Source organism: Ruditapes philippinarum, unplaced genomic scaffold (genome assembly GCF_026571515.1).
Source record: "Ruditapes philippinarum isolate M1 unplaced genomic scaffold, ASM2657151v2 ctg2466_1_1_1_1, whole genome shotgun sequence".
Taxonomy (NCBI): Eukaryota; Metazoa; Mollusca; class Bivalvia; order Venerida; family Veneridae; genus Ruditapes; species Ruditapes philippinarum.
Genome location: NW_026852979.1, coordinates 129,808 through 157,015, shown reverse-complemented (window position 1 = coordinate 157,015; position 27,208 = coordinate 129,808). Strand labels below are relative to the sequence as shown.

The window sequence follows — 27,208 nt, the reverse complement described above, 5'->3', positions numbered from 1 at the left end:
AATATATATATTAATATATATTATTTTCAAGTTGTTTCGTTTTTTAACCAAAATTTTTGACACTTATATGATAAATCAGTATTACATTAATTGAGAAACAATTAATGATACCGGTAATTAGTTTATCAAATCATTATAGCCCTTTTTTTTCTTACATACAGGCAAGCTAAAAAAGTTAACTTGATATATTAGTGGCTAACCAAGTTTTCAACATCAAAAATGCTACTTCAGTCAGAAAGTCTTCATATGTCCAATAAATTATAGAATATTGGCAGATTTTCTTTACCTATAAGTTCAATAACACTTGATTAGTTTACTGACCCACTTGACAATAAGTTCAACACTCAGTAAGATTTGCATAAATTATTCTTACCAAGTCTTCAGTAAACAATGACCATCTTCTTAATTAAACTTTTTATCAGCCAGTAAAATTCATCCATTGATCTTTCTTGTTTAAAGCGACATGCCTACAGATTCATGCTAATTGTCATCAAAATTTTTCAAATATATTGAAAAGTAAAATATTGTCAAGTGAGCAAAGTAAGTAATTTACACACCCCAAACGGCACTGAAAATCTGTGAAAAATTACCAAAATTTGATCAGAATTTACAAAAAATAGTCCTTTCTAAATAAGTCACACAGTAGAAATATCATGATGTATAAATGCTGCAAAATCAGTCATTAATTGTATATGACATGTAAATTATTTCTTGAATTGTGAATATATTTACTTTTGTGAAAATCTAAGTAAATTTTCCTCAAGGTTGATTTTCTTGAAATATTTTTGGCTCATCTGGAGGCATGCAGCTTTAAACTTTTGTATTGAACATTGATTGTAATAAATGTTATGAGGAGGCAATGAGTCAGTTGAGTGGTTTTCAATATCAATGATTTCAAATAGCTTTGTACCAAATTAGGGCATTAAATTCTATATAATTTGAGGATACTATCCATTAAATCATGTTTTAAAATATTTAATATTTCTTCATCTGGTTGAAAATTTGGCTTTAAAACTTGCACATCACTTAACTTACAATCTCTTTTAATTTGTATATATTTTACTTGAATTTTCTGAACCCCATATCAACTTTTCAAATTGAATACATCATACACTTACATAGCAAATACAGAGTAAAAGGTAATTCATAATACTCATACAAATATACATTTTCCTACTTTTAAATGAAGTCAAATTTATTGAAAATACAGAAAATAAGCAATGAAAGAAAGATCCTGTTATATGAGAAGTTATCTTCACTTTTTATAATACTTTAATGTATTTTCTCAGATCTCATGTTCTGCATAAATTTACAATAATCTTTTGAAAATGATTTTAAATATATAATTTTCTATACTTTGTATAAAACTGGCCAGCCTTAACAACCATGCAGTCTTACCTGAATTAAAGTCTCTATATTGTTCTTTAATTTAAACATTATGATATCCATAGACAAAACCCCCCTCATAAAACTCTCATATTGTTAATGGACAATATTTTTAATAAACAGAACCCCTCATATTGTTAATGGACACAACCCCTCATATTGTTTATATTTATATTGTTATTGGACAAAATCCCTCATATTGTTAATGGACAAAACCCCTCATATTGTTAATGGACAAAACCACTCATATTGTTAATGGACAAAACCCCTCATATTGTTATTGGACAAAACCCCTCTTATTGTTATTGGACAAAACCCCTCATATTGTTAATGGACAAAAACACTCATATTATTAATGGACAAAACCACTCATTTTGTTAATGGAGAAAAAAACTCATTTTGTTAATGGACAAAACCACTCACATAATGTAACGTTAATGGATAAAATCCCTCAAATAAGTTTTGCATAAAACCACTCACATTATTAATGAAACAACCCCCTCATACTTTTATGAGCAGAACCCCTCAAATTAACAATTGAAAAGGAATGAACATTTTATTGCATTGATAATAGACAAAAACCCTTCAAAATTAATGATAAAAAAACTCACAAAAACATAACTATTACATCAATAAAAGACAAAAAACACCTCACACTCAGAGATTCAAGGCAGGGCAAGTCCATTAAACGAAGCTCTGTTTTTGAACAAATTGTGATTTAACTGTAAAAAGCTACTTGTCAAACATCCTGTTATTTAAATATTTGTCTTTTTTGGTTAAAATTCTTTAATGTAAATAATGTAGGAAGCCAAAAATTTGTAAAAACTACACCAACTAATCCTATATCAACAAATTGTTAGAGTAAATGATGTAAAGGAATGGGGTTGGGTAAAATATTCAATCCCACTCAACATATTATCAACGAAAAAAATGAATTTTCATGCAGGACATATTAAACTGATATTAAATATGATTTTAATCAAGAAATTTTACAAGTTAAAGTTTAAAAACAAACAATAACACAAAAAATGACATTATGAACATATGCCCCCAATATACATATCAAGGACAAGAACATGTTTTCCTTTCAAGTTAAAGGTGACCTTGACCTTGGAGCTACAAGCCATGATTCTGCATCAGACACCTAAGCTCAATGTGCCAAACTTATTCATAAATATCTCAAAATCCATTCATGAATGATAAGACATGACTACCTATTCTCCATCATATAATGTTAGAAATACAAGTGTTATTTTAACTTCTGAGTTGGAGACCTAATTTTTGCATGCAGCACAACATCATCATGTCCAAAGCATTTATGCAAAGATATTTTAAATTTTCTTTAAAAATTAATCACTGAACACGACTTAAATGGTGAAAGACTGAGTTCCAAAGTACCTCCAACCGTGACATTCATGTTATTTTAGGCATCATGAAATAACTTCATAGCTTTAAAACCTTTAGTGGATATTGAATGAGTGTAGGTTCAATACTGAGTTTATTGAACAAGTTGAGTAACTTTTTACTATGTGAGCATAATAATTTTTTATTCAACGAGTTCAATAAATTCAGTTATGAAGATACATGAATATAGAATCACATTTTCTTTGACATGTCTAGATAGTATTAGACTGACAATCAGCATGTCTTTACACTATGTTTGTGTAATGCAAATGGTGTCACCTCAAATAGTTGCATTCAGGCCATGTAATTCCGTTTTTACGAAGTCCGAAGTCGCAAAAGCAGCACAGGTCTGTGATGTATTTTAAATATGCTGTGTTATCCGCTATATGATGATAATCTGTTTACAAATCAGAATGTAAATACATAACATTCAAAATGTTATTGTATTTCATTCATAAATGGATGAAAGGGACGATTAAATAGTGTTTAGCAAATGTGCAGCATGCATGCATGTCATTTAGGGCAAAAATACAATATCATTAGTTTCCCACTCCTTTTACACCCACATCAAATTCAGCTTGTTTGAAATTTTCCTTGACTGAAACTTATAAATTTCTCTTCATTTCAGTGTTTTTCCATGCAAAATTGTTGGAAAAGAAGAGCCCTTAAAAATAGCCTTGATCGATAAACATTTTCCTAAGGGATGCTTTTAAAAAGATAATTGTACTTATACATGTTGTTACTGCACATTATGCAATACTTTTATTATTTACAGGACAGAAATTTACATAATCTTTGACTTCATTTTCAATCCTGTATTATATTATGTTGTTGTATCATAATTGTAAAATTATGTTTGAACTATATGAAAATAAATGAGCCGTGCCATGACAAAACCAACATAATGGGTTTGCGACCAGCATGGATCCAGACCAGCCTGGGCATCAGCGCAGTCTGATCAGGATCCATGCTGTTTGCTTACCAGCCCTATTGCAAGTAGAGAAACTGATAGCGAACAGCATGGATCCTTATCAGACTGCGCGGATGCGCAGGCTGGTCTGGATCCATGCTGGTCACAAATGCACTATGTTGGTTATGTCGTGACGCGGCTCAAATAATGTTTAAAGCTGCACGCTTCCAGATGAGCAAAATTATTTCAATAAAATAAAACCTGAAAAGAATGTACTAAGATTTTAGGAAAAGTAAAAAGATTCAAAATCTAGTAGAGTCTAATGATAAACATTTTATATGCAGTTAATGATAGAATTTTCAGTATTTATAACTATATTTCTACTGTGTTACTTACGCAGTAAGGGCTATATTTGCATATTTTGACATCTTTTTGGTAACTTACATGCCATTGATAATGTGTAAATTGCATCCTTTTGGTAACTTCAAGAGTATTATACTGTTAAAACATTTTCAAATTTTCATGAAAATTAGCATGAATGAGACTGGAGGAATGCTACTTTAAACCAAACATAATAAATGAGTGAGCAGCTAGAAAAGTTATCAGCCATTAAAACTTAGATAATCATGTAGTTAATTTCATATTGCTCAGTGTGACTGTAATCAAATTACAAATTACAAATATCTTTATTTCTCTCAGGTCAAGACAACATGAGGTAAATAAATATTAACAAAGTCTTGAGGCTCAATAGAATACATACTAAAAATATAAGCATATATAATACATGTAAAGGGAGAGTACCTTGGGTACTTTTAACATACAAAACATGTGCATGTAATAAATTTACACGTGTTATATGCATTTAATTTTCATTATATAAATTTTTCAACTATATCCCTAATAAACATACATATTTTCTTATATTCAAAATTACTATGGTTGTTTATATTCATAAGTATATCAAAAGAATAAATGTTTCGTCTAATGTAATAATTGGGTCCTAAGAATTTTTTTCTTTGATGATCAAAATATTTACATTCTAGAAGGTAGTGAAATTCATCTCCAACTGAGGAATTACATAATGTACATTTTCTCATATTAAGTTCTATCCCATGCCAAGATCCAGTTTCTACTGGTAATCTATGGTTTCTTGTTCTAAATTTAATCATATATCTAATTAAATTAGGATGTGTATTTGTGATATACTTTTCAAATTCGAATTTGTGTTTAAATAACTTGTAATTTTTACACTTTTCAGAAGTTTCTAAGTTTGAATACCAGCTGTTAAGGAACAGGTCTATTAGCTTTTGTTTAACTGTTGCGGTCAACCACTTTTGATTTGGAAAAAAATGTGTGTCCCAAAGATTGTTCATGCCGCATTTGACGAGTATATCTCTAATACACGTTATCCACATAAAATTATTGCTTTGCTATGTATTTAAAAAATTACTACTATAAAGAGCAAAATAATCAGTAATCAGTCTGTAAAATCTGCCTACCATTTAAAATATATTGGATGTGCAAAATTCTTTTAATTAATGTGTTGTGAAGCATTATAATGAGCATGATTGAATTTACCTTCATTCTAAAATGCACTTGTTAACATGGGGGATGCATCGATAACTTTCTTGTTTTTATTTGTTTACTTTGCAATTCAATATTGGGTTCAACTTTTAAATTTGAGAAGTTGAAACTGAGAATTATTCTATACAAATACAGACGACTCAAAGTATTTCAAATTTCAAGTAACCACACACTTGAAGATAACTAAAACTCAATATAGTTATTTGAAATACTCCATGTTAAGAAACTGAATACTGAATTTAATTTTTTATAAATGAGCCGCGTCACGACAAAACCAACATAATGGGTTTGCGACCAGTATGGATCCAGACCTGAGCCTGCGCATCCACACAGTCTGATCAGGATCCATGCTGTTCGCTTACAAACCCTATAACAAGTAGAGAAACTGATAGCGAACATCATGGATCCTGACCAGACTGCGCGGATGCGCAGGCTGGTCTGGATCCATGCTGGCCGCAAACGCATAACTTTGGTTTTGTCGTGACGCAGCTCAAATGGTCTTTTGCAAATGATCTGTTCATAGGTGAAAACTCCCACATACAGTTATTACACTTCTGTTACATTTAACAGTAATAGAAGAGTCACATCATATCCTTAGTGGAAAACCTAATGCACCAACACAACAAAATTGAAAATAAAATATTGGGAGGCTTGTTTTGATTTAGCCTGTTCATGAATGCATAAGCTACAGTCCATGCTCCATAGCACTTGTAATTTAAACCTTCTTGATGTTTACTTTTCTATCAATAAACCTTTAAAGCAGGAAAATTTATTTTTACTGCTTATCTGCTAGAAATATATGCCCCTGTGATCCAGTTAATTATTGTATTACAATATAATCCAATAACATTAATTTTCTTTATCTTGATAAAAATACTAAGAGCTTTTAATTTGATATTAAGCCAGATTGAGATAATATAAAAGGTATTGACTTGTAATACTTTAAATAATTTTAAATGAGAGGCAGTATGACTATTATTGTTATTATCAGATCAAGTGTTATTTGTCAGATCAATCAAGTGTTATTGCAATGTACTGGTAAATCTTGATTATATTGTACAACACAAGGTCTTACAGCATTATCAAAATATTATTTTCTAATCTATTACTATTTCTAAATCTGTATGATGGATTTGCCCATTGTTTGGCTTTTGAACAGTCCCATGCTCGAGTAAACATTTAAAAAGAGCCTCAGACTGGCCTTGGCTCTAAATTGTGCAACATGAATTGCATAAGGGTTTTGGAGCAAAATTAGAACATTATATAATCTTAAAGTTACATCCTATGAAACTTTAGATTAGTTATGTCAACTTTTGTACACAGACAATGTCATAATGGACTTAATAATTAATGGCCCATTTCAATTTTAGCCTGATATGCAAGGAGAGCCTGATGTACAAGTTTAGCCTGACTAATGTACAAGTCTAGCTTGTTGGTCAGGCTGGCCTATTAAGTACACCTGGCCGGCCTGTTGGTTAGGCTGGCCTAAATATTTTGTACACCTGGCCTGCCTGTTGGTCAGGCTGGCTTATTGTGTACAGCTGGCCTAATGTGCAAGTCTAGCCTGATGTCTCAGGCTGGCCTTAATGTCAGGCTGGCTGATGCAAAAGTCTAGTCTGATTTGCAAGGCTAGCCAGATTCTATAATGGAGAAAATAAGTTAGAGCAGTGTCAGGGTTGAAATAATTTCAACAAATTTACAATATCTAGGATAACCTCAGGCTAGTTTAACGAATTTTCTAGTGTTTAAGTTTGTCACCATGCTGGTATATGCCCAAATTTACAAGGTCATTTAATTTATATGTATAAATCATGGCCATGTCTTGACCTTGCCTTTGAACAATATTTCTAAAGCACACACCATACCCATTTAAAAGATTTTTAAACTGTTAAAATAGGCCAAACCAAAATAAATTTAGCAAATGCACAGTATATTGAAGGCTTTTAAAGCAAATTTAAATAGGTTATTCAAATACGGCAACATATGTAACAGTACTAAAATGGGCACAATACATTAAAGTAAACAATCTCTTAGGTATTTTAACAAAAAAAAGAAAAAATCCCTTATGAAATAAATTCTTTATATGGTTTTAAAATGTACTACACCAATTTAAAGATCCTGTAACTCAATTTTTTTATGGTTTTATTTCATAAATATAATCCTCAAATAAAGAATCAAGATTTATCAATATTGTAAGTTCCAAAAAGCATTATTTGAAAAGATATTACCAATCTAAAATTTCATGTTAATAAAAGGAGGTAATTAGAAATTTATTTTCTATAAAGTCTAAGTCAAAGAAATGAATGCATATTTTTAATGATTACATAATATTATTATGTGGACAAATATTTGCAGTACATATTTTACATATTCTTCGATGTTTGAAAATTGTTTAAGAAGCATAATTATATACATATATAAAATTTCACTAAGTGAGGTAATTACGACCTTAAATATAAAACATTTGCATTTTATTTGGGCTCATTTAGTGAATTACTGAATTTCAGTCAAATAGGTCACCAATTTCGATTTTACATACTTTTGAGGGCATGACTGGTGACATGTTCTGAGTCCGTACTCTTATTGCCTGGAAGGGCGGATGGACACTCACTAAGCTTAAACAACAACAACGGTAACAACCTTAATTACCACATACAGGATCTTTAATATTTTCATAACGTTCCCCCCCAAGACCTGTAACCATTTTCAATCTAATACCCAGTAATCAAATATTGAATTACACATTTTGTGGAGGGAAGTTGAGCTTTTCTTGTGGAGCAGTCACTCAGTTCATCAGTTTTCTAAACTGACCAGAGGGTATACCATTATTAAAAAAATATATAACCACATTTTATCAGGAAATTCTTCAAAATTGTGAACAAGAATCAAACTCAACTCGGACTATTTATATATAATATGTAATTATTTAAAAAAGTTAAACTGTGTGCCATACCAATGGTATCAATGAGATATTCAAAGATCCAGATCAATGCAATACTACAAATTAGAGCTTCTATGATAAACTGAATTGTATCATGAGACATGTACAATAACATTTACCACTTTTTTAAAAATAAAATATTCAAAAACATTTCATTCAAATTATGCAATTATTTTGACCTTGGTAGCTAAACTTCACTTTTTGCACGACACTGAATTAAATAATTCCATAGACATTTAACACACAGAACATTATCCTGTATAATGATCTTACATTTTCACAATCTGTTTACTTCCCCGATGATAATACTGTATGAAACTGAACACTTTATTCCCATTTTTATGCACTTTATTCCCATTTTTACGAAACAAACAATTATTAACATTCCTCTATAGAAAATAAAACAATTAACCCTTTAACTGAATAAAGAAACAAAATACATTACGATTATAAAAACAAAATCCACAAACAGTTAAATCTTGATATGATATTACAATATCTGACATTAAAAAACTGCAAATGTTTACAGTTCATTAACGTAATATAATAAAGTTCATAATTAAGATATTAATCCTTAATCAACAATATATCCTGATAGTTTTTTCATTTTCAATAATAACCCAATTGTTTCAATCATAATCTTAAAAATCAATACATTTTTTTTACTTTCAATATACTGTGCTATGTTTTCAAATATATAAAGTTTGTTTTTGTTTTGTTATTTATTAAGTTAATAAAATGAAATGGTACAATGTCTGTGCAGTGCTTGAATGCTTAACCCTTAAAGCAGCATGCCTCCAGTCTCATTCATGCTAATTTTCATGAAAATTTTGAAAATGTATTCAAAAGTAAAATATTGTGGAGTGAACATTGCAAATGGTGCTTACAAATCCAAGTAAATTACCAAAAAGTGGTCCAAATATGCAAAAATAGCCTTTTCTGTATTAATAACCCAGCAGAAATAGTAAAATCAGTCATTATAATTGCACACAACATGTAAATTATTACTTGAATCTTGGAATCTATTAAATTTTACTTTTCTTAAAATCTTAGTACTGTACACTTTTCTCAAATTTTATTTTCTTGAAATATTTTATCTCATTTGGAGGCATACAGCTTTAACCAGTTTGAACTTAACCTTTGCCACCAGCAAAAACCAGGCCTTGAGACTGCACATCTGTTTGTAGCTCTCTTTTTTTGTATTTTTAACTTAAATCCATAAGACTTCAAATGGAACGTTCCAAACTAGAACTGCCACTATCATGGCGTGAATACCCCCGCATACCACTTTGTCAGAATCAACAGTGGCCATTTAGAGCTCAAGGACAACCTCCCTGCCAAATCTGAGGTTACTAAGCCAGTGCATTGCTAAGTTATGTATTCTACATGCTTCAAATGTGAAAATGTCAAAATCAATACATTGCAGACAGGACATTCTTTAGCAATTAAGAAGAAAAGCTTTTTTTTGTCAAGGTCCCTGTGACCTTGACTTTTGACCCAGTGACCTCAAAATCAATAGAGGTCACCTTATAGTCATGATCAACATCCATGCCAAATATGAAGACTGTGGGTCAAAGGAATCTTAAGTTAATGGGTGGACAAACTTTTTGAAGTGACAGTCCCTATGACCTTGACCTTTGATCCAGTGACCTCAAAATCAAAAGGGGTCATCTACTAATCACGATCAACATCCATGCCAAATATGAAGACTGTGGGTCAAAGGAATCTAAAGTTATTGGGCAGACAATCTTTTTGAAGTCAAAGTCCCTGTGACCTTGACCTTTGACCTGGTGACCTCAAAATCAATAGGGGACATCTACTTATCATGACTAACCTCCATGCCAAATATGAAGACTGTGGGTCAAAGGAATCTTAAATTATTGGGCGGAAAATCTTTTTGAAGTCAAGGCCCCTGTGACCTTGACCTTTGACCCGGTGACCTCAAAATCAATAAGGGTCATCTACTAATCATGACTTACCTCCATGCCAAATATGAAGACTGTCGGTCAAAGGAATCTTAAGTTATTGGGCGGACAAGCTTTTTGAAGTCAAGGCCCCTGTGACCTTGACCTTTGACCTGGTGACCTCAAAATCAATAGGGGTCATCTTCTAATCATGACTTACCTCCATGCCAAATATGAAGACTGTGGGTCAAAGGAATCTTAAGTTATTGGGCGGACAAGCTTTTTGAAGTCAAGGCCCCTGTGACCTTGACCTTTGACCTAGTGACCTCAAAATCAATAGGGGTCATCTACTTATCATGACTAACCTCCATGCCAAATATGACGACTGTAGGTCAAAGGAATCTTACATTATTGGGCGGACAAGCTTTTTGAAGTCGAGGCCCCTGTGACCTTGACCTTTGACCTGGTGACCTCAAAATCAATAGGGGTCATCTTCTAATCATGACTTACCTCCATGCCAAATATGAAGACTGTGGGTCAAAGGAATCTTAAGTTATTGGGCGGACAAGCTTTTTGAAGTCAAGGCCCCTGTGACCTTGACCTTTGACCTAGTGACCTCAAAATCAATAGGGGTCATCTACTTATCATGACTAACCTCCATGCCAAATATGACGACTGTAGGTCAAAGGAATCTTACATTATTGGGCGGACAAGCTTTTTGAAGTCAAGGCCCCTGTGACCTTGACCTTTGACCTAGTGACCTCAAAATCAATAGGGGTCATCTACTAATCATGACTAACCTCCATGCTAAATATGAAGACTAAGGGTCAAAGGAATCTTAAGTTATTGGGCGGACAAGAAAAAACCGACGGACGGCCGGATGGCCGGACGGACGGACAAGCTGATTCCAGTATACCCCCCTTACAACTTTGTTGTGCGGGGGTATAATAATTAAAAGCTGGGCAAATCCATTAACACAAATTCAAGTTAAGGGTTATAGTGATTTTGCATTTCTTTTATCTACTAATAAACTGTTTAAAATTCAAAGCACATCAACTCAGGTGTAAAAATTCAGGACAATGATATTATAGACACATACCTGGATTATACACTAGTACTATGCTAGATGTTCTTTTTAACATTAACAAGTATCATTGAATATAATATCTCCACTTTCTTAATTTATTAAGAGGTGTCCACTTTCAGAATTTTAGTGGTGGAAAATACTTTTCATCAGACATGGTCAGAATTCTCAACGAGATTTACTTTACTAACAAGAAGCAGACGTTTTAAGAAGTACATGTAAAACTCTTCCTACTTAAATCAGGAGACACTAAGCTTGTAATCTCTCACTCTCCACCCCTCCCCCAAGCCCAAAAAGATAAAATATAGAAAAATAAAATAAAGCAGTATTTAAATATTTCCAAGTATAAATAGTTCTCACAACTAGCAATGATGTGTATACCAGCAATCATTGATCATACTCAAAAAGAATTCCATGCATAGCATCATTATTTTTTAAATAAAAACCTCAGATCATGCCTGCAAATTTTCTATCCTTTAACTCTCATTCACAATCAAATTAATCCATCATTTTACTGCATTGTTCACAATCCTATCAATACAGTAATCAAAATAGACATCCATAGCATATCAATAGCTTTTATAGTTACTCAATCCATATCCTGATAATGCTTATTACGTTTCATGATGTCATGAAATTTATATTTTTTTGTACTTTTGTTATCAATATCTTCTGAAAATCAATTTTTTCCGCTGTAGTAAATATCGCTTAGATTTCCAATCTAACACCTAGGCCATTGTTACCGGGTTATTTGCCATGCCTCACAGAACATAAAATGTTCCACTTGGTTACAAGATTTATTAATTATTGATTTCTTTAGAAAATCGGCTTTCAGAAGGTCCCAGTTGAGTCTCAGAATAAATTTTATATAATCTTGGTTTCCACTTCTTGTGCAGACAAAATCAAAATAACAGGTTTTGCTTTAATTAGGTAAACACATTAAGGAAATTGTAATAATATCATAAATAAATAAAAGATCTGTTACACATTATATGACAATTTTTTTTCATACAAGATCCTTGCCATTTAGTAAGAACTCATTATAGTCAGGCAAAGTTTTCTAGAAGTGGATGGGATATCGGCTAAAACTCTTGTTACTGACAGTTTAGGTGTTACAGTATAGCATAAATATTTCTGACACAAGTTCTTTAAAATATTTTAGTCTTTAACCAGTATTATATCCACTTCATACTTACATGCATTTTTTAACTGAAACAAGTATTAAACACTTTGAAAACTCTGAAAACCTTGGTAAAGCTTTTGCTCCAGAACCAACATGGTATTAAACAGGCAAATTACAAAATCATCATAATCGTAAAACAGTTGCCCATTCATAATCAACATTTACTACATAGCAATAAAATGGTTTATATTTTCTTCCTTTAATCAGTATATATTTTGGAACCTTTTTTATGCTACCTCAGTGATATTTGGTCTCATGATGAAGTTCTATTCAGTTATACATCTTTCCTGAAATCACGATTCACTACGGAGCACCCTCTAAGTATTTAACTTTTCAGTCATACATTTTCCTGAAATCACAATTCACTATGAAGCACCCTTTTAGTACCATCTGCTGTGAAAACAGTTTCTGGAATGTTCGCTGTTCCATTATGAAAAATTTTATCACAGATGTCTGTAATAATCATACTTCATTTTGAAGCATTCTTTTATAGCTAATTTATTACAAGTTGAAACTAGCATCTACTGTGGAACATTCTCTACTTTCAAACTTGTTCATATCATACTTATGGTGAAACACTGTCATCACAGGAAATTTTCAATAATTAAATCTCAAGATGGAGCATCCTACAATAACTAGTGCTGAATCCTTTTTCTTCTTTGGAACATTCTGTGACCCAGCTTGGAACATTTCATTGAATGTTTTGATGCAATAGAAATTTCTCTATAATGTTATCTCTGAAGTATTGCAAGATGGTCTCCCTAATATCCTTCCAATTCCATGTCAGTAAATGGATTTCTTGGAACATTTATCTTCCAGCTTTGAAATCAATTTTGAATTGTCTTATGATTATAATGTTAATTTTTCTTTCCAATATTTTGCTCGCCAATACTGTCTACAAGAGTATGGCACTCATCTTTATACCATGATCTGTCATGGAAGCAAGTCTTTGGTAAAAAGACTGAAATCTGGATACCCATCTTGTCATTTAGGTAACAGTAGCTTGTTTCCATTGTGAAACATCCTGTGTTAATTTGGTGAAAACTTCTATTCAAACAAGCCATTTTTTCTATGATCAAAATTTTGGCAGATTGTGTATTTGATAGGAACATTATTTTAACCCTTTGGATCCCATCATGAGTCTTAAATTACTAAATGAATAATCATTATGATCATACATTATATCACAGGAACTTGAAATTCTATCAATATTAACGATAATATCCAAAGAATACCACCTATACTCAGTAAGTAACACTTTATTTATGTATCTGTTTTGGATATTCTCGTATTAATGTTTATAAAATTTCAAGTTCCTGTGATTATACAATACATAAATAATGTACAACATAACATATTGTGTTCTGAACTTACCTGGTATTTGGAATCCGCCATATTTAATGTATATCTGATATTTTCCCGGTTCTTCAGGCTCGTACAGGTAATCTTTCCAGAGATAGCCGAGTTCTCTTGAGTCATAGACCACATCTATTCCTGATGGTCCTACTATTTGTATCTCCTGATCTAATGTGCCAGCATTACTGAAGTCAACTGTAAATTAATTTCAAACCAATAACATATGGGATTATTTCATTATTTAATCAGTGCTTATTATATAAAGTACCTTTAGTATATACATGTACATGTAAATTGTTTATATCTTTCTTTTCATAAGTAATCTGTTTTGTATTCTTTCCTGGATCTTGATTAAAACCATAGATTAACATCATACATTTAGTGTATTTGTTACAGTAAGAAAATGCTGACCAGTAGTAAATAAAATACTGCAAAAAATGTAATTTTGTCTATATGAAATGAATACAATAATGAAGAACTTGAAGAAGGGATTAATAATCCCAAAACTAGTAGTTACTATACATAAGCTCAAAACCATTAGGTGCCACACACGTTATATTCTCCCCTCCCCTTTATTTCTATCCCAAATACAATACTAGATCAAACCAGAACAAGACCTCCTGCTGAAATATACCACACTATCTTTCTCAGTGCTTTACATTGAAATTAAACCAAAATTGAGCAAGATTGATCACCTCATGCTGTGTTAATATTCATCTGTTAAAAATTCCAAGTTAAAAGGGACATAACTCCAAAAATATTTCTTTCAGATTAATGCCCCTTGTCTAAAAACTGCCTTTGGTGATAAGAAAGAATTTCGAGTTTCATGTTGATACTTTTAGAAATGTTTGAATAATGGGCTATATTAAAGTTTTTGCACAACAACAACAATGACGGCGACAACAAGGTTGTCAACAACGAATTCGCCACAGCGGTCATAATATCTTGACTTTTTCTTCTTAACTTGGCTGCACAATGAGTATAGGAAAACAAGGGCTACAGAATGTTGCCAAATGGATAAGACAATAACTCATCAAAATTTCAGAGACAATTTTTGTAAAACATTTTCAGGTGAGATTATTATACACAATACACATACCACTGAATCCAGCCTCGTCACCAACCGTTCCGTGCCTGAAGTTATCTATCCTGATGGTTGATAAGTCAAACACATCCACGTAGAATGGACTACCGTCAATTTGTACACCAGAAAACTGTACATCAATTGTATGGCGTCCTGTAATTTATCATTACATATGTGTTAATATGTTTATAAGTCTGTATATGATCATAAAGTTAATATGACATCTTAAGAAGTAAAATTTTATATTGAAAATCCTTGACATAACTATGAAAAAATATATCTAATAATTTTAGTCAATAATATATTTTTAGTCATCACCATATAATCAAATTTTGGTATCATATGTTGAATAAAACATTATTAAAACTAAATCAAGTAGATTTTGTGAACTTGACATAGCGATATAATAACACCTATTTTATTAATATTATATTATAGAATACAGTTTAACCTGTATAACACATCTCTAAATATGACCATGTGATATAAAACCTGTCATAAAGGACCAACTTTTTATTTTCCGATTTTAAATGATGTGATGTAAGATTCTATTATTGTCACCAAAAGTAGCCTGTAGATGTTTTCAGACCCAGTTAATATACGGGCTACAGAAAAAGGTATAATGATGACATTTTACGGATCTCACCTGGCATTCTGGGCATCCATTCCACCTTGTATTCACCATTACCCTGGTTATAAATATCAGCATGTACCCTATCACCTGTCGGAGCTGAAATTTCAAAACAAAACAAAAAACCTTAAAAACTGTTACCTTGTCTTTACCCTGTTAAACTAGTCTGAAGGATTTACATTACTCTGAATGGAATTTAAATTAAAACAGACATACATACTATAATGTCCTGGACATCCAGGACTGTCCCGGATATAGGGTGACTGTCATAGAGGCATTTTGGAGATGATTTATGCCCCAGTAAAAAAAATAATCTTAAACAGTGTATTTAAATAATGTAAAAAAGATAACCAATAATATAAAGTCTGGGCCAGAATGTCAATGTTGCAGTATTTACTATACAATATTGAGGTGGTGTTACTAGGCTAGACTTTATTTCATTACAATTCTTAAAGATTATTTTACATTCACAGGTAAAAATTTGGCCAATTCATCTTTATAACTTTGAAACAAGAAACATGGCAATGCCATGAAACCAGGTTTTCAATTATCACCATTGTAGATAAATATGTTGTAGTTGAAATACAAGCAACAAACAATGTAACTATAAGCAATGTAAATCATGAATAATGTAGGAGGAATTGCATACAGAAGAAATTGTTCACTATATATTCTATATAAAAAACAAAACAAAGGGCCATAATTAGGTCAAATATTATACAATCACAAAACCCCAACACTATGCGCCAGAGCACTTGATGACAAAGCTTCTGTGAAAGTTTGGTCAAAATCCGTTGAAAAATGTAGGAGGAGTTGCGCACAGAAGAAATTGTTCAATACATTCTATATAAGGAAAAAAACCAAAGGGCCATAATTACGGTAGGTCAAAAATTATCCAATCACAAAACCCTGACAATATGCGCCAGGGCACTTGATGACAAAGGTTCTGTGAAAGTTTGGTCAAAATCTGTTGAAAAATGTAGGAGAAGTTGCGCACAGAAGAAATTGTTCACTATATATTCTATATAAGGAAAAAAAACAAAGGGCCATAATTAGGTCAAATATTATCCAATCACAAAACCCTGACAATATGCCCAAGGGCACTTGATGACAAAGCTTCTGTGAAAGTTTGGTCAAAATCTGTTGAGAAATGTAGGAGAAGTTGCGCACAGAAGAAATTGTTTGCGCCCGCCCGCCAGCCCATCTGCCCGCCGACATACCTCAATCTAATAACAAGTTTTTTCCTTCGGAAAACCTGGTTAATAAGTTTCAATTATAACTATTAAAGATTATAAGCAGTAAGACAAGTTTGCCAGATTTATTTATAACATGTTATTTTACAAAGCACATTCACCATGTATATAATGTAATGAATGAATGTGAAAATTACATAAGAATTTGAGCAATAGTAACATGCTATGTGTTAAAAAAAGTAAGTTACTTGATATACCCAGTGACAAACATTGTATTAATATTCAATATTGAAGAGGAAATTGGTTGAATGTCTTCATAATTAAGAAAATTAAAAATTTTATTCATTGCTAAGAAAAGATCTGAATTGAGATTTTAATCAATAAATTGAGTTTGCCATAAAATGAACCAATATTGGCAGGCATAAAATAACATTAAATATAATAATATTAAAACAAATCTTTAGAAAAATCCAAAGTGTAACATTACCCCACCCACCACCTGAAATCAGTAAAAATCATTGCAAAATTATAACATATGGTAACACATTACAACAATGGTTATACAATATGGTATATAAACTACCACCAAAAATAATACAGGTAAATAATAAAAGACATAACACCATGCTTGAAAATTTATTATAAAGAATATATCAGTAATTCCTTTCATTTATATATATACATATAAAAACCTAACATAGAATACACATTCTCAAATCAAATAATTTTCCCCAAAACATTGTTAAACCTTTCCCATGCATCAAATATAACTAAACAAGATATGTTTGTAAAACATGTATGCCCCCTATCAGCAGCCAATTAGTCATGTGATAAGGTTATTATGCATGACTTCTGACCCAGTGATCAAACAATTAATAAGGGTTATAAAGTATCTACTGGTCATGACCTTGACCTTTGACCTCTTGACCCAAAACTCAATAGGGGTCATCTGCTGGTCACGACCAATCATCATACAAAGTTTTTACCTACAAGGTCAATGTGACCTTGCCCTTTAACCCCTTAACCCCAAAATCAATAGGGGTCATCTGCTGGTCATAACCAATCACCATACCAAGTTTGAAGTTCCTAGGCCTTAAGGTTCTTTAGTTATTGATTGGAAACCGTTTTTACCTACAAGGTCAATGTGACCTTGACCTTTGACCCCTTGACCCCAAAATCAATAGGGGTCATCTACTGGTCATGACCAATCACCATACCAAGTTTGAAGTTCCTAGGCCTTAAGGTTCTTTAGTTATTGATCGGAAACCGTTTTTGCTTTCAAGGTCAATGTGACCTTGACCTTTGACCCCTTGACCCCAAAATCAATAGGGGTCATCTACTGATCATGACCAATCACCATACCAAGTTTGAAGTTCCTAGGCCTTAAGGTTCTTTAGTTATTGATCGGAAACCGTTTTTGCTTACAAGGTCAATGTGACCTTGACCTTTGACCCCTTGACCCCAAAATCAATAGGGGTCATCTACTGATCATGACCAATCACCATACCAAGTTTGAAGTTCCTAGGCCTTAAGGTTCTTTAGTTATTGATCGGAAACCGTTTTTTGCTTTCAAGGTCAATGTGACCTTGACCTTTGACCCCTTGACCCCAAAATCAATAGGGGTCATCTACTGATCATGACCAATCACCATACCAAGTTTGAAGTTCCTAGGCCTTAAGGTTCTTTAGTTATTGATCGGAAACCGTTTTTTGCTTACAAGGTCAATGTGACCTTGACCTTTGACCCCTTGACCCCAAAATCAATAGGGGTCATCTACTGATCATGACCAATCACCATACCAAGTTTGAAGTTCCTAGGCCTTAAGGTTCTTTAGTTATTGATCGGAAACCGTTTTTGCTTACAAGGTCAATGTGACCTTGACCTTTGACCCCTTGACCCCAAAATCAATAGGGATCATCTACTGATCATGACCAATCACCATACCAAGTTTGAAGTTCCTAGGCCTAAGGGTTCTTTAGTTATCGCTCGGAAACCATTTGGTCTACGGACCGACGGACCGACGGACCGACAGACCGACGGACCGACAAGTGCAAAGCAATATACCCCCTTTTCTTCGAAATGGGGGCATAATAACAGACCATTTTCCTAAAGATTTATACCCACAATATATTTCAAGATTTCAGTGTCACATCGAATTAATCAAGAATGTTTTTTTTTTATTCATGCACATCATCAAGATCCATACCCTATGTTTATAATGCTCATTCAATATGCCAGAAATTATAATAACTTTCATTAACAATACACGATTCACTAGCCAGTTCAAATTTTCCACCTGTAATATACATGACAATTTGATCTATAGGAAAATAATATCCGATAGCTTGCAGGAAACACCACTGAAGCTGCTCCACGACAAAATACTTTGTGTTCAGCAGAGCCAGAGCTTGGCAATCCGGTTCATCACGTGATAAGTCTATCTTGAATGGTGAACCTGAAAATATATCATTTCCTATATTTACCTTGTATTTATAGACATTTCCTATATTGACAGCCATCTAAATGGGAGCAAACATTTTTTTTTTTTCATCAAAAACAAACTTAATTTTTAGAACACACTTTAAATGATACAGTAAGTAAGCTCATAGCAGTATAGAATCTAGTTAAACTGTAGGAACTGTCTAAAATACTGTCTATAATATGTCTCAACGTCTTTATTAAAGGAACCCCACTGGGACTTTTTGACATGGGGCTGGTAATATGTTTGCAAGATTTATACTATATTTCATGTATCCTGAGATCAATAACTTTTAATCAATAAATTTTGTATCCTTTGTTGAAAGGTGTTTTTTCAGAATAATTATTTTTATTAACAATACCTTGATGTAAATGCAAGAAAACTGTTCTTTAATGCTTATATCTTACCACATTTAGATTATTGTTGTACAGTCTGGGGGAATTGTAACAATGAACAGATTTTGGATATCATAAAATTTCAGAAAAGAGCTGCAAGAATCATTCTTGACAAAAGCTACGATGCTCCATCTGCTGAGTTATTTAATGAATTAAATTGGATAAAATTTGATGAAAGAATAAGATACAAAAAAGCTGTCATTATGTATAAATCTTTAAACAATGCCTCATTTCCACAGTACATGAAAAACAAATTTCAATTTATTCATCAAAGACATGGGCATAACCTTAGGTCAGCAAAAAACTCAGATTTATTTGTGCCACAACCTAAAAAAGAAATTTTTAGAAAATCTCTGACATATTCAGGCCCTAAACTATGGAACAATATCCCTCTTTCTATTCGTAAATCTGAAACTATTGGAAAATTCCAAGCTTCCTATATCAGTTGGAATTTCACATAAGTACCTTGGTCTTGCATAGATTAAGTATTAAGTAATATATGTACATGCATTGTGTTTTGAATACATGTATGTATTTTGTTTGAATGTACATTGTTTTTGTTGTGTTTTCATGTATATATTATGCATTTTGTGTCTTCATGTATGTTATTTGAAAATTTTGCTGTATAACCATTATGTAAATTATGTATATTTTATGTATATTTATGTTTTGAGGCCCACATGGAAGATTGGGAAACCAAATGTGTAGCCTCAGTAAATAAAGACTTTACTTACTTACTTACTTACTTACTTACTTATTATTGCAAAATGACTCAAAATTTAAAAGAGCAATGCACTGAACTCAAATCAGGTTAAGAATTGGAAAAAAAAAACAATTTCTATTATAATTCTACTCTTCTTATTATCTCTTGCATATGTTTTTCATTTTAAGTGCAGCAGAATGATGATCTATGCAAGAATTTCAATTTTTATTTTTTTTTGCCTTTGAGACCTCAGTCGATCTCCTGTGTTACTAAATATATACTAACCTGGTATTGGTTCCTTATTAAAGGTAACATATACATCATACAGCTCGTATTTTTCTGGTTCAAATGACACCCATATAAGGTCATCCTTTCCTTTGCTCACTGCTGATTGGACGGTTTCTCCAGCACACATTATAATCACGCCCAGCTCTCCCTCTCCTGCCTCCTTTACATCAACTAAAATAAATTAATAACAAATAAACTTAATGACTAAATAACTTTTGATAATTAAGTAGTTCATGTTTAACATAATATGCATGATATTAAACATTTAATTATATGCTTCACAGAAATATCACATCATACATGTAGTCACATGGATACAGTACTCCATCCATCACATTACATTAAAGATGCCCGACTTGACTGTTGTACAGTTCAAAATGAACATATAAATTTGATATTATTATTTTTGAAATTTGCAACTGATGTTTCTAAAAACCAAAAAGTCAGTTTAAAAAGTCACCAAAAAGTTATTTTATCACAATATTAAGAGCTGTCCGTAAAACAGTGCGCTAGACTAGCCTCACTGCTTGACAGTAAGAAAAGGGGCATAACTCTGAAACAAGGTAACTCAAGAGTTATAAGACCCATGTCCATCATGATAGATAATCACAGAGAACAAGTGTGTGAAATTTCAACTGATTCCCTTTGCCAACACTTGGGTGTGCAAGTTGAGCTAAAAATGCATTACCTTGTACACACTTCTATTTCTGTATCATTACTTTGTACAAAATTTCTTTCTCTTTCATCAACAGTATGGCCTAAGAAGCTCTAAAGGAACATCATAATGTCAAAAGATCTAAATAATTCTGTTCCCTGTGCAAGATTCATCTTTTTGCTGACAACAGATTGCCTTGCTGGCAAACATGATCGTCCTTGAACAAATTTTTAATCCAGGAGCACTTAATAATTGAAATAATAACAAGAACTTACATTTCATAAGATGCCTCTCTCCAACTTCTGCCATATATCCCTTATCAATAAGTTTCACTCGAGTTGAATCAAATGCCTTGATTTTCATTGGACTACCCCAGACTGGTATAACATCCCCATATTTCACATCAATATCATAGGTCCCTGGTTTTATTGGGGTCCAGTCTAGGCTATACAACCTGCTCCCAATTTCCCGGAACTTGTGTGGCACCTTGTTAAATACTGGACCTAAATAAAATAAAATCCAAAATAAATTTTGTAATACAAAATTCTAAAATTAACAAGAGTTGCCTGAGGGTAGATAGATAGATAGATAGATGGTCTATGATGTTTTGATCTGATAAAATGGGTGTTGGAAGTAAAACTCATGAAGGTACATGTATACTGGTATAATAATTATGGTGATGTACCAGATTTTCTGGTGGAGGAAGACTTGGAATGTCACTCTGTAATTCATTTCAAATGTTCTGTTTGCTAGCTTGGTAGAATAAACTGTTTCTTCTCAGTCACCCCACTGCAGACCTGGGAAACATGTACCATATATTTAACATACAAAAAATATCATTAACATACCTTCAACATTAATAACCAAATCATCAATAGCAGAAGGGGCTGATGTTACTAGAAGGTTGATTTGTCTGTTACATGGAATCAGCATGGTTCCAGGTTTCTGTATACGGATTTTATCCACATCAGCAAAATTGATTGACAATGGACTACCTATAAACATAAAAAGAAAACAAAACTTTTTTATTCATACAAAATTTAAATTACTTTTTAAAACATGAATGTCTATTCTGTTGTATCTTCTAATTTCTTCTATCCAAACTATAAGTACACAGGACTAACTATACTGATTCATTGTGTTTTTGTTGTTTTTTGGTTGGGTTTTACGTTGCCCAAACACTGCAAGTGTCATATGGCGACTTTCCAGCTTTAATTACTGGTGAAGGAAGACCTAAGGTGCCTCTTGAGCACAAAACTACAACAGATTTTTACTGAGTAGTGGAATGGAGGTTAAAAAGTTGAAAATCAAGTGCTGACAGTTGGCGCTAAACAATTAAGAACCTTTTGATAAATTTTGTATGTATTTTACGTATGACTGACAGCTAGAAAGCTTCCTCACATGAAAGAATCCAAAGTCGTTGGAACTCATTGACCGCTACAACTCGACCTAGGGCGGACGGCCCTTTATTGACCTTTTGCTTATACTATTTCATTGTGTAAATGAAGAGACTGTTCTATCAAATTTTCTTTAAAAAAGACAGTGGGCAAATCTGCATGTACTAAACAACACCAATGTTGTTACGAAAAAATGAACCAGAATTAAATACTTACATGGAATATGTTCTCCATTAAACAGAATATTCAATGTATGTTTCCTCTCTCCATCTCCCATGAAAGTTACTTCAAAAGTTCCCTCCCCTAGAGCCTCAAGTTCTGTAGGAATTTTCCCCTCTTCTGTTTCAACAGTAACTTCCATTTTACCATCTCCAGCTTCATCTGCAAGAACTGAAAGAAAATGTTGATGAAATATTAACGCAACTTTTTAACCATTTTTGTTTATCTGGTTTTTACACCAATTTTACACCAAAAATTTTTCTACAGTCAGTCAACGGTTACAACCTGATTAATTTTCATAAAGATTATTCTGTGTTCATTTGTGTTCAACAAATTTTTATCAATTCTCTTTCTATTAGCATGTTATATTATTTTTTCTTTTTTGTTAGTATATATTAGATGGTGTATTGTTCAAATACTGTGTATTTGTTTACTCAGGTCAAAAGGCCATAATATTCTACATCTAAATAGTGAATTATTCTACAACACACTCAAAATTAATTTATTTTTCCTGAACAAAACATAAAAATTTGTGTTATTATGTACTTTGTAATTGTAATAAATTTGTAAGGCATGTATATGTATAATGACTAACATATTTATTCAACAAAGATGGAGCCCTACATAAGTCTATATATCTATATAACCTAATCTCTAATGCTATTTCAACACATTTCAAAAACTATTAATCAACAAAATAATAAGATCAGCGAACAATAAAACATGATTTTTGTAACACTTACCTCTAAATTTAAATGGTATATTTAGAATTCCTAGTGGCATCTTTGACAATCGTACCAATCTAGGGTCATACACCTTTACTTGATAGGGGCTGTCTCCAACAGGTACCCCTAAATATGTCACTTGTATTGTATGAACACCTAAAACATGGAAATTATATACACAATATACACAATAAAACACAACATTAACAGTTATTATTTCTAGATTTTGATCCACTAAAATATTTCAAAATCTTACATATCATTTGCCATATCTAAAATACTTTAAAATCTTACATACAATGTACCAATAAGTCATTTAAAGGCACATTATGCCTCAGAAACAATTATGTACTTCCATAGAAAGGGCAAACAAGTGTTTAAATAATGGTTTTAGCTCATGTTAGATGTTTGTAAACTGAAGAAAGTTATTATTACTTTATTACTATGTAGCCAAAAATTTGAAATTATTTGCCATAACTGTTGCAAAAACAAAGTAGTATTTGACGTCCATGCAAAATACTAAATCACTGTACTTGTACTAATTGCCAAAAACAATAAAAAGTTATTGAAAATTTTTTACAGGAATATGAAAATAAAATAAACAGGACACAAAATAAGTATTTAGAAACACCTGACCTCGCCTATTTTTTTACGTTGGCATTGTTTTACTAACCTAGATATTTTACAATTCAGAGTGCAAACCATACCTCTAACTCCTCCATAATATAACGCATTATTGAAATTTGTTAGACTGGTTAGACGACTGATTAAGTAAATTTTATTTAGTTAGTACACATTAACCAAAGTTAGACTTAGCAGAAATTTGAAAAATACTACAATGTGATTGGACAAAAAATAATGTTGATCATTAAATAGTAGAAGAATACCTGCTTGTTTAGGTATAAAATCTATTCTCTGTACACCATGGGCTTCTTTCTTGTATCTCACAGCAACATCATCCCCTGTAGGTGCTACATGGTACAAAAGGAAATATATTTTGATATATAAGTGGAGTTAGGGTTTTAGGTCACACACTACAGGGTGACTTGTCAGCTTTACTGAGAGAGGAAAACTTTCAGTCACCCCTTCCGTAAATTAGGTCAGGGCTTTTCCGCTTAAATAAGCAGACAAGTAAAACCAACAATCAACTGTTAGCCTGGAATGTTTAGAGTGCTCATAACTTGAATGTTGGGCAGTCAAATTATGCCAGCCTAGATCTGACATTATCATCTCAAACACTAAATCTTTAATAAACAAGAACGTGTTTGTTAAACACAAATGCCCCCGGCTCAGATTCTTGTCAGTAGCAATATTTCAAAAAATGTTTACCCATTCACTCAGTTATGGACAGAAAAAATGCCAAAAAAATTGTAAACACAAGTTATATAGCTTAGCTTGACAAAGTCATGGGATTTTGTAATTGTCAAAAAAATGTAAGTTGCCAAGTCATTGCTCTGACTTGTGAAGTTGAAAAATATTTAACTTCATGCAAGTTATCTTCCTACCAAATATGAAATACATCTGTCATTAAATAAAGGCTGTATGGGCAAAGTTTAAAATCGATTTTGAGCACTGGTGACCTTGACCAAACTGACCCCTATCTCTATCTAAAAGAAGAATACCATGTAAGTTATCTTCCTACCAAATATGAAATGCATCTGTCAATAAATAAAGGCTGTATGGGCAAAAGTGTAAAAATCTATTTTTAGCACTGGTGACCTTGACCCAACTGACCCCTTACTCCACCCAAAGGAAGAATACCATGCAAGTTATCTTCCTACCAAATATGAAATACATCTATCAATAAATAAAAGCTGTATGGGCAAAAGTGTAAAAATCTAGTTTTAGCACAAGTGACCTTGACCCACTGATCTCTACCCCAATCAAAAGGATGAATACCATGCAAGTTATCTTCCTACCAAATATAAAATATATCTGTCACTTAATAAAGGCTGTATGAGCAAATGTGTAAAAATCTATTTTTAGCACTGGTGACCTTGACCCAACTGACCACTAACTCCATCAAAGTTTATGTTTCTATCAATTATAAATAACATCTGTCTATAGAATAAGGTCAATACACCTGTAAAAATGTAAAAATCTATTTTTAACATTGGTGACCTTGACAGTGGTAACATTGACCTTGACCCAAATGACCCCTTACTACACCCAAAGAAGGAGGACCTCCCTTGGCATGTTTTTTTAAACTAAGACATCAACTAAAAAATAAAGGCTGTATGAGCAAAAATGTTTATATTTATTTTTTAAACCAGTGACCTTGACCCTAGAGACCGCTTACTCCACAAAAAATTAGAGGACCATCAAAGGTATCCAAGGGCTGAAAAGGGCAATAACTTGGTAAATATGAAAGCCAGAGTTATGTAACTTGCCCAGATCATGTACTTTGTATTGATTAGTAAGTGGGTAAACTTAGAAGCCATTGGTACAGGTAGAACTTAAGAAAAATCCAACTTGCCGTTCTAGGTTAACCTCGTACGGACGGACGGACGGTTCAATTACTATATGCCCGGGGGCATAAAAATCAAAATTTCATGTCTTTTAACTTGAGTCTTAAGTTAAATCAGTAGCATAACTACAAGCAAATAAATACATAGATATGTAAATAGAATCGTGGACAAAAGTTATACAAATCTTAACAAAGAAACTTCTTTTAATATAGTAAAATGCTGTAAAACATACATACCTATATAGTTCATGCAATAATAAATTAAAGATCCTGTATTTCATCATTCTTCATGCATAACGATTTATCTCACAAACTAACGATGATTCCATGTTTTAGCATTCACCACAAAACAACCGAATTTGAATAAAATACATGTAATAAAACAGGATGCAATTTTCTTAATCTGTCCACATCTTTCAACAATTTGCATGTTCAACTTCAGAATCCACCCTCCTTTGTCATTAATATTCATGCAATTCCACTGTATCATTTTATAATTAAAGGGCAGCATCATCTGACACTGAGGACACTTACTTTGTGTAAAATGGTACCACACAGTCATACAATGTATCAATATAGAAAAGTCATTTTTTCCACAAAATCATGCACGTCACAAATGTAACCATGTACATTATCATATAACAAACAAGACCAATTCATAATATTTGAAGTAATAATTGTTAAATGTAAATATAACCAACAAAAAACAACACAGCAAAATTTCTTTTTTAATATACCAATATTGTACAGTTTTATTATATTAGCATGTTATGTAATAAGTATGGTATATAGATGCTTGAATGATATATATAACCATTCCATCTTATAATTATGATGATTATAATAACAATACTAAATAGGTACTATATATTAGTAATTAAGAGAGAAATAACACTTTAATCAGACATGAAAATGCACAGGAAATAACAGTAAAAATATATATATAAAAATTGGTATCCCAAAGCCAAGATCAACTTAAATTTTTCAGAAAGGAGTGAAAAAAGATATCAAAAGATCAGAAAAAATTAGAACTGTCATTGATTTATTCTATATTAAGACAAGACAAGACTGATACTATAAAGAATCATTCATTTATATTACATTTGTGTACAAATATACCATTATCTAAAATACTGGTACATGTCCATTTGACATGACACATTCTGATGGTCGAACATAGGCTAAGGATCAATTCAAATATAATCTAAACATTTGATTAA

General features: G+C 32.2%; 2 protein-coding genes across 4 annotated transcripts in view; both read right to left on the bottom strand.

Moving 5' to 3' along the window:
* The window catches only part of LOC132729993 (filamin-B-like), a 106,600-nt gene that overhangs the window by 16,314 nt on the left and 63,078 nt on the right, over positions 1 to 27,208 (bottom strand). For all 3 annotated transcript variants that reach the window (XM_060715833.1, XM_060715840.1, XM_060715849.1), the window contains 3 exons: positions 15,483 to 15,566; positions 14,852 to 14,989; positions 13,771 to 13,947 (listed from right to left, as the gene is read on the bottom strand). In XM_060715833.1, the coding sequence (XP_060571816.1) occupies positions 13,771 to 13,947; positions 14,852 to 14,989; positions 15,483 to 15,566 (399 nt within the window). The remainder of the gene's footprint in view (positions 1 to 13,770; positions 13,948 to 14,851; positions 14,990 to 15,482; positions 15,567 to 27,208) is intronic.
* Positions 18,756 to 24,869, bottom strand: LOC132730020 (filamin-B-like). The gene is made up of 7 exons (XM_060715867.1): positions 24,409 to 24,869; positions 23,540 to 23,677; positions 22,794 to 22,967; positions 22,029 to 22,175; positions 21,456 to 21,683; positions 20,523 to 20,696; positions 18,756 to 19,115 (listed from the first exon to the last, which is right to left on the bottom strand). Exons 2-7 carry the CDS (start codon positions 23,577 to 23,579, stop codon positions 18,883 to 18,885), a joined length of 996 nt encoding a protein of 331 aa, XP_060571850.1. The 5' UTR covers positions 23,580 to 23,677; positions 24,409 to 24,869; the 3' UTR covers positions 18,756 to 18,882.

Coding starts and splice junctions, on each gene's coding strand:
- LOC132730020 (XM_060715867.1), bottom strand. CDS start 23,579: ATGCCACTAGGAATTCTAAATATACCATTTAAATTTAGAG. Junction 22,968..23,539: donor TATACCATTTAAATTTAGAG/GTAAGTGTTACA, acceptor ATTTTCTTTCAG/TTCTTGCAGATGAAGCTGGA. Junction 20,697..21,455: donor AGAGAGGCATCTTATGAAAT/GTAAGTTCTTGT, acceptor AATTTATTTTAG/TTGATGTAAAGGAGGCAGGA.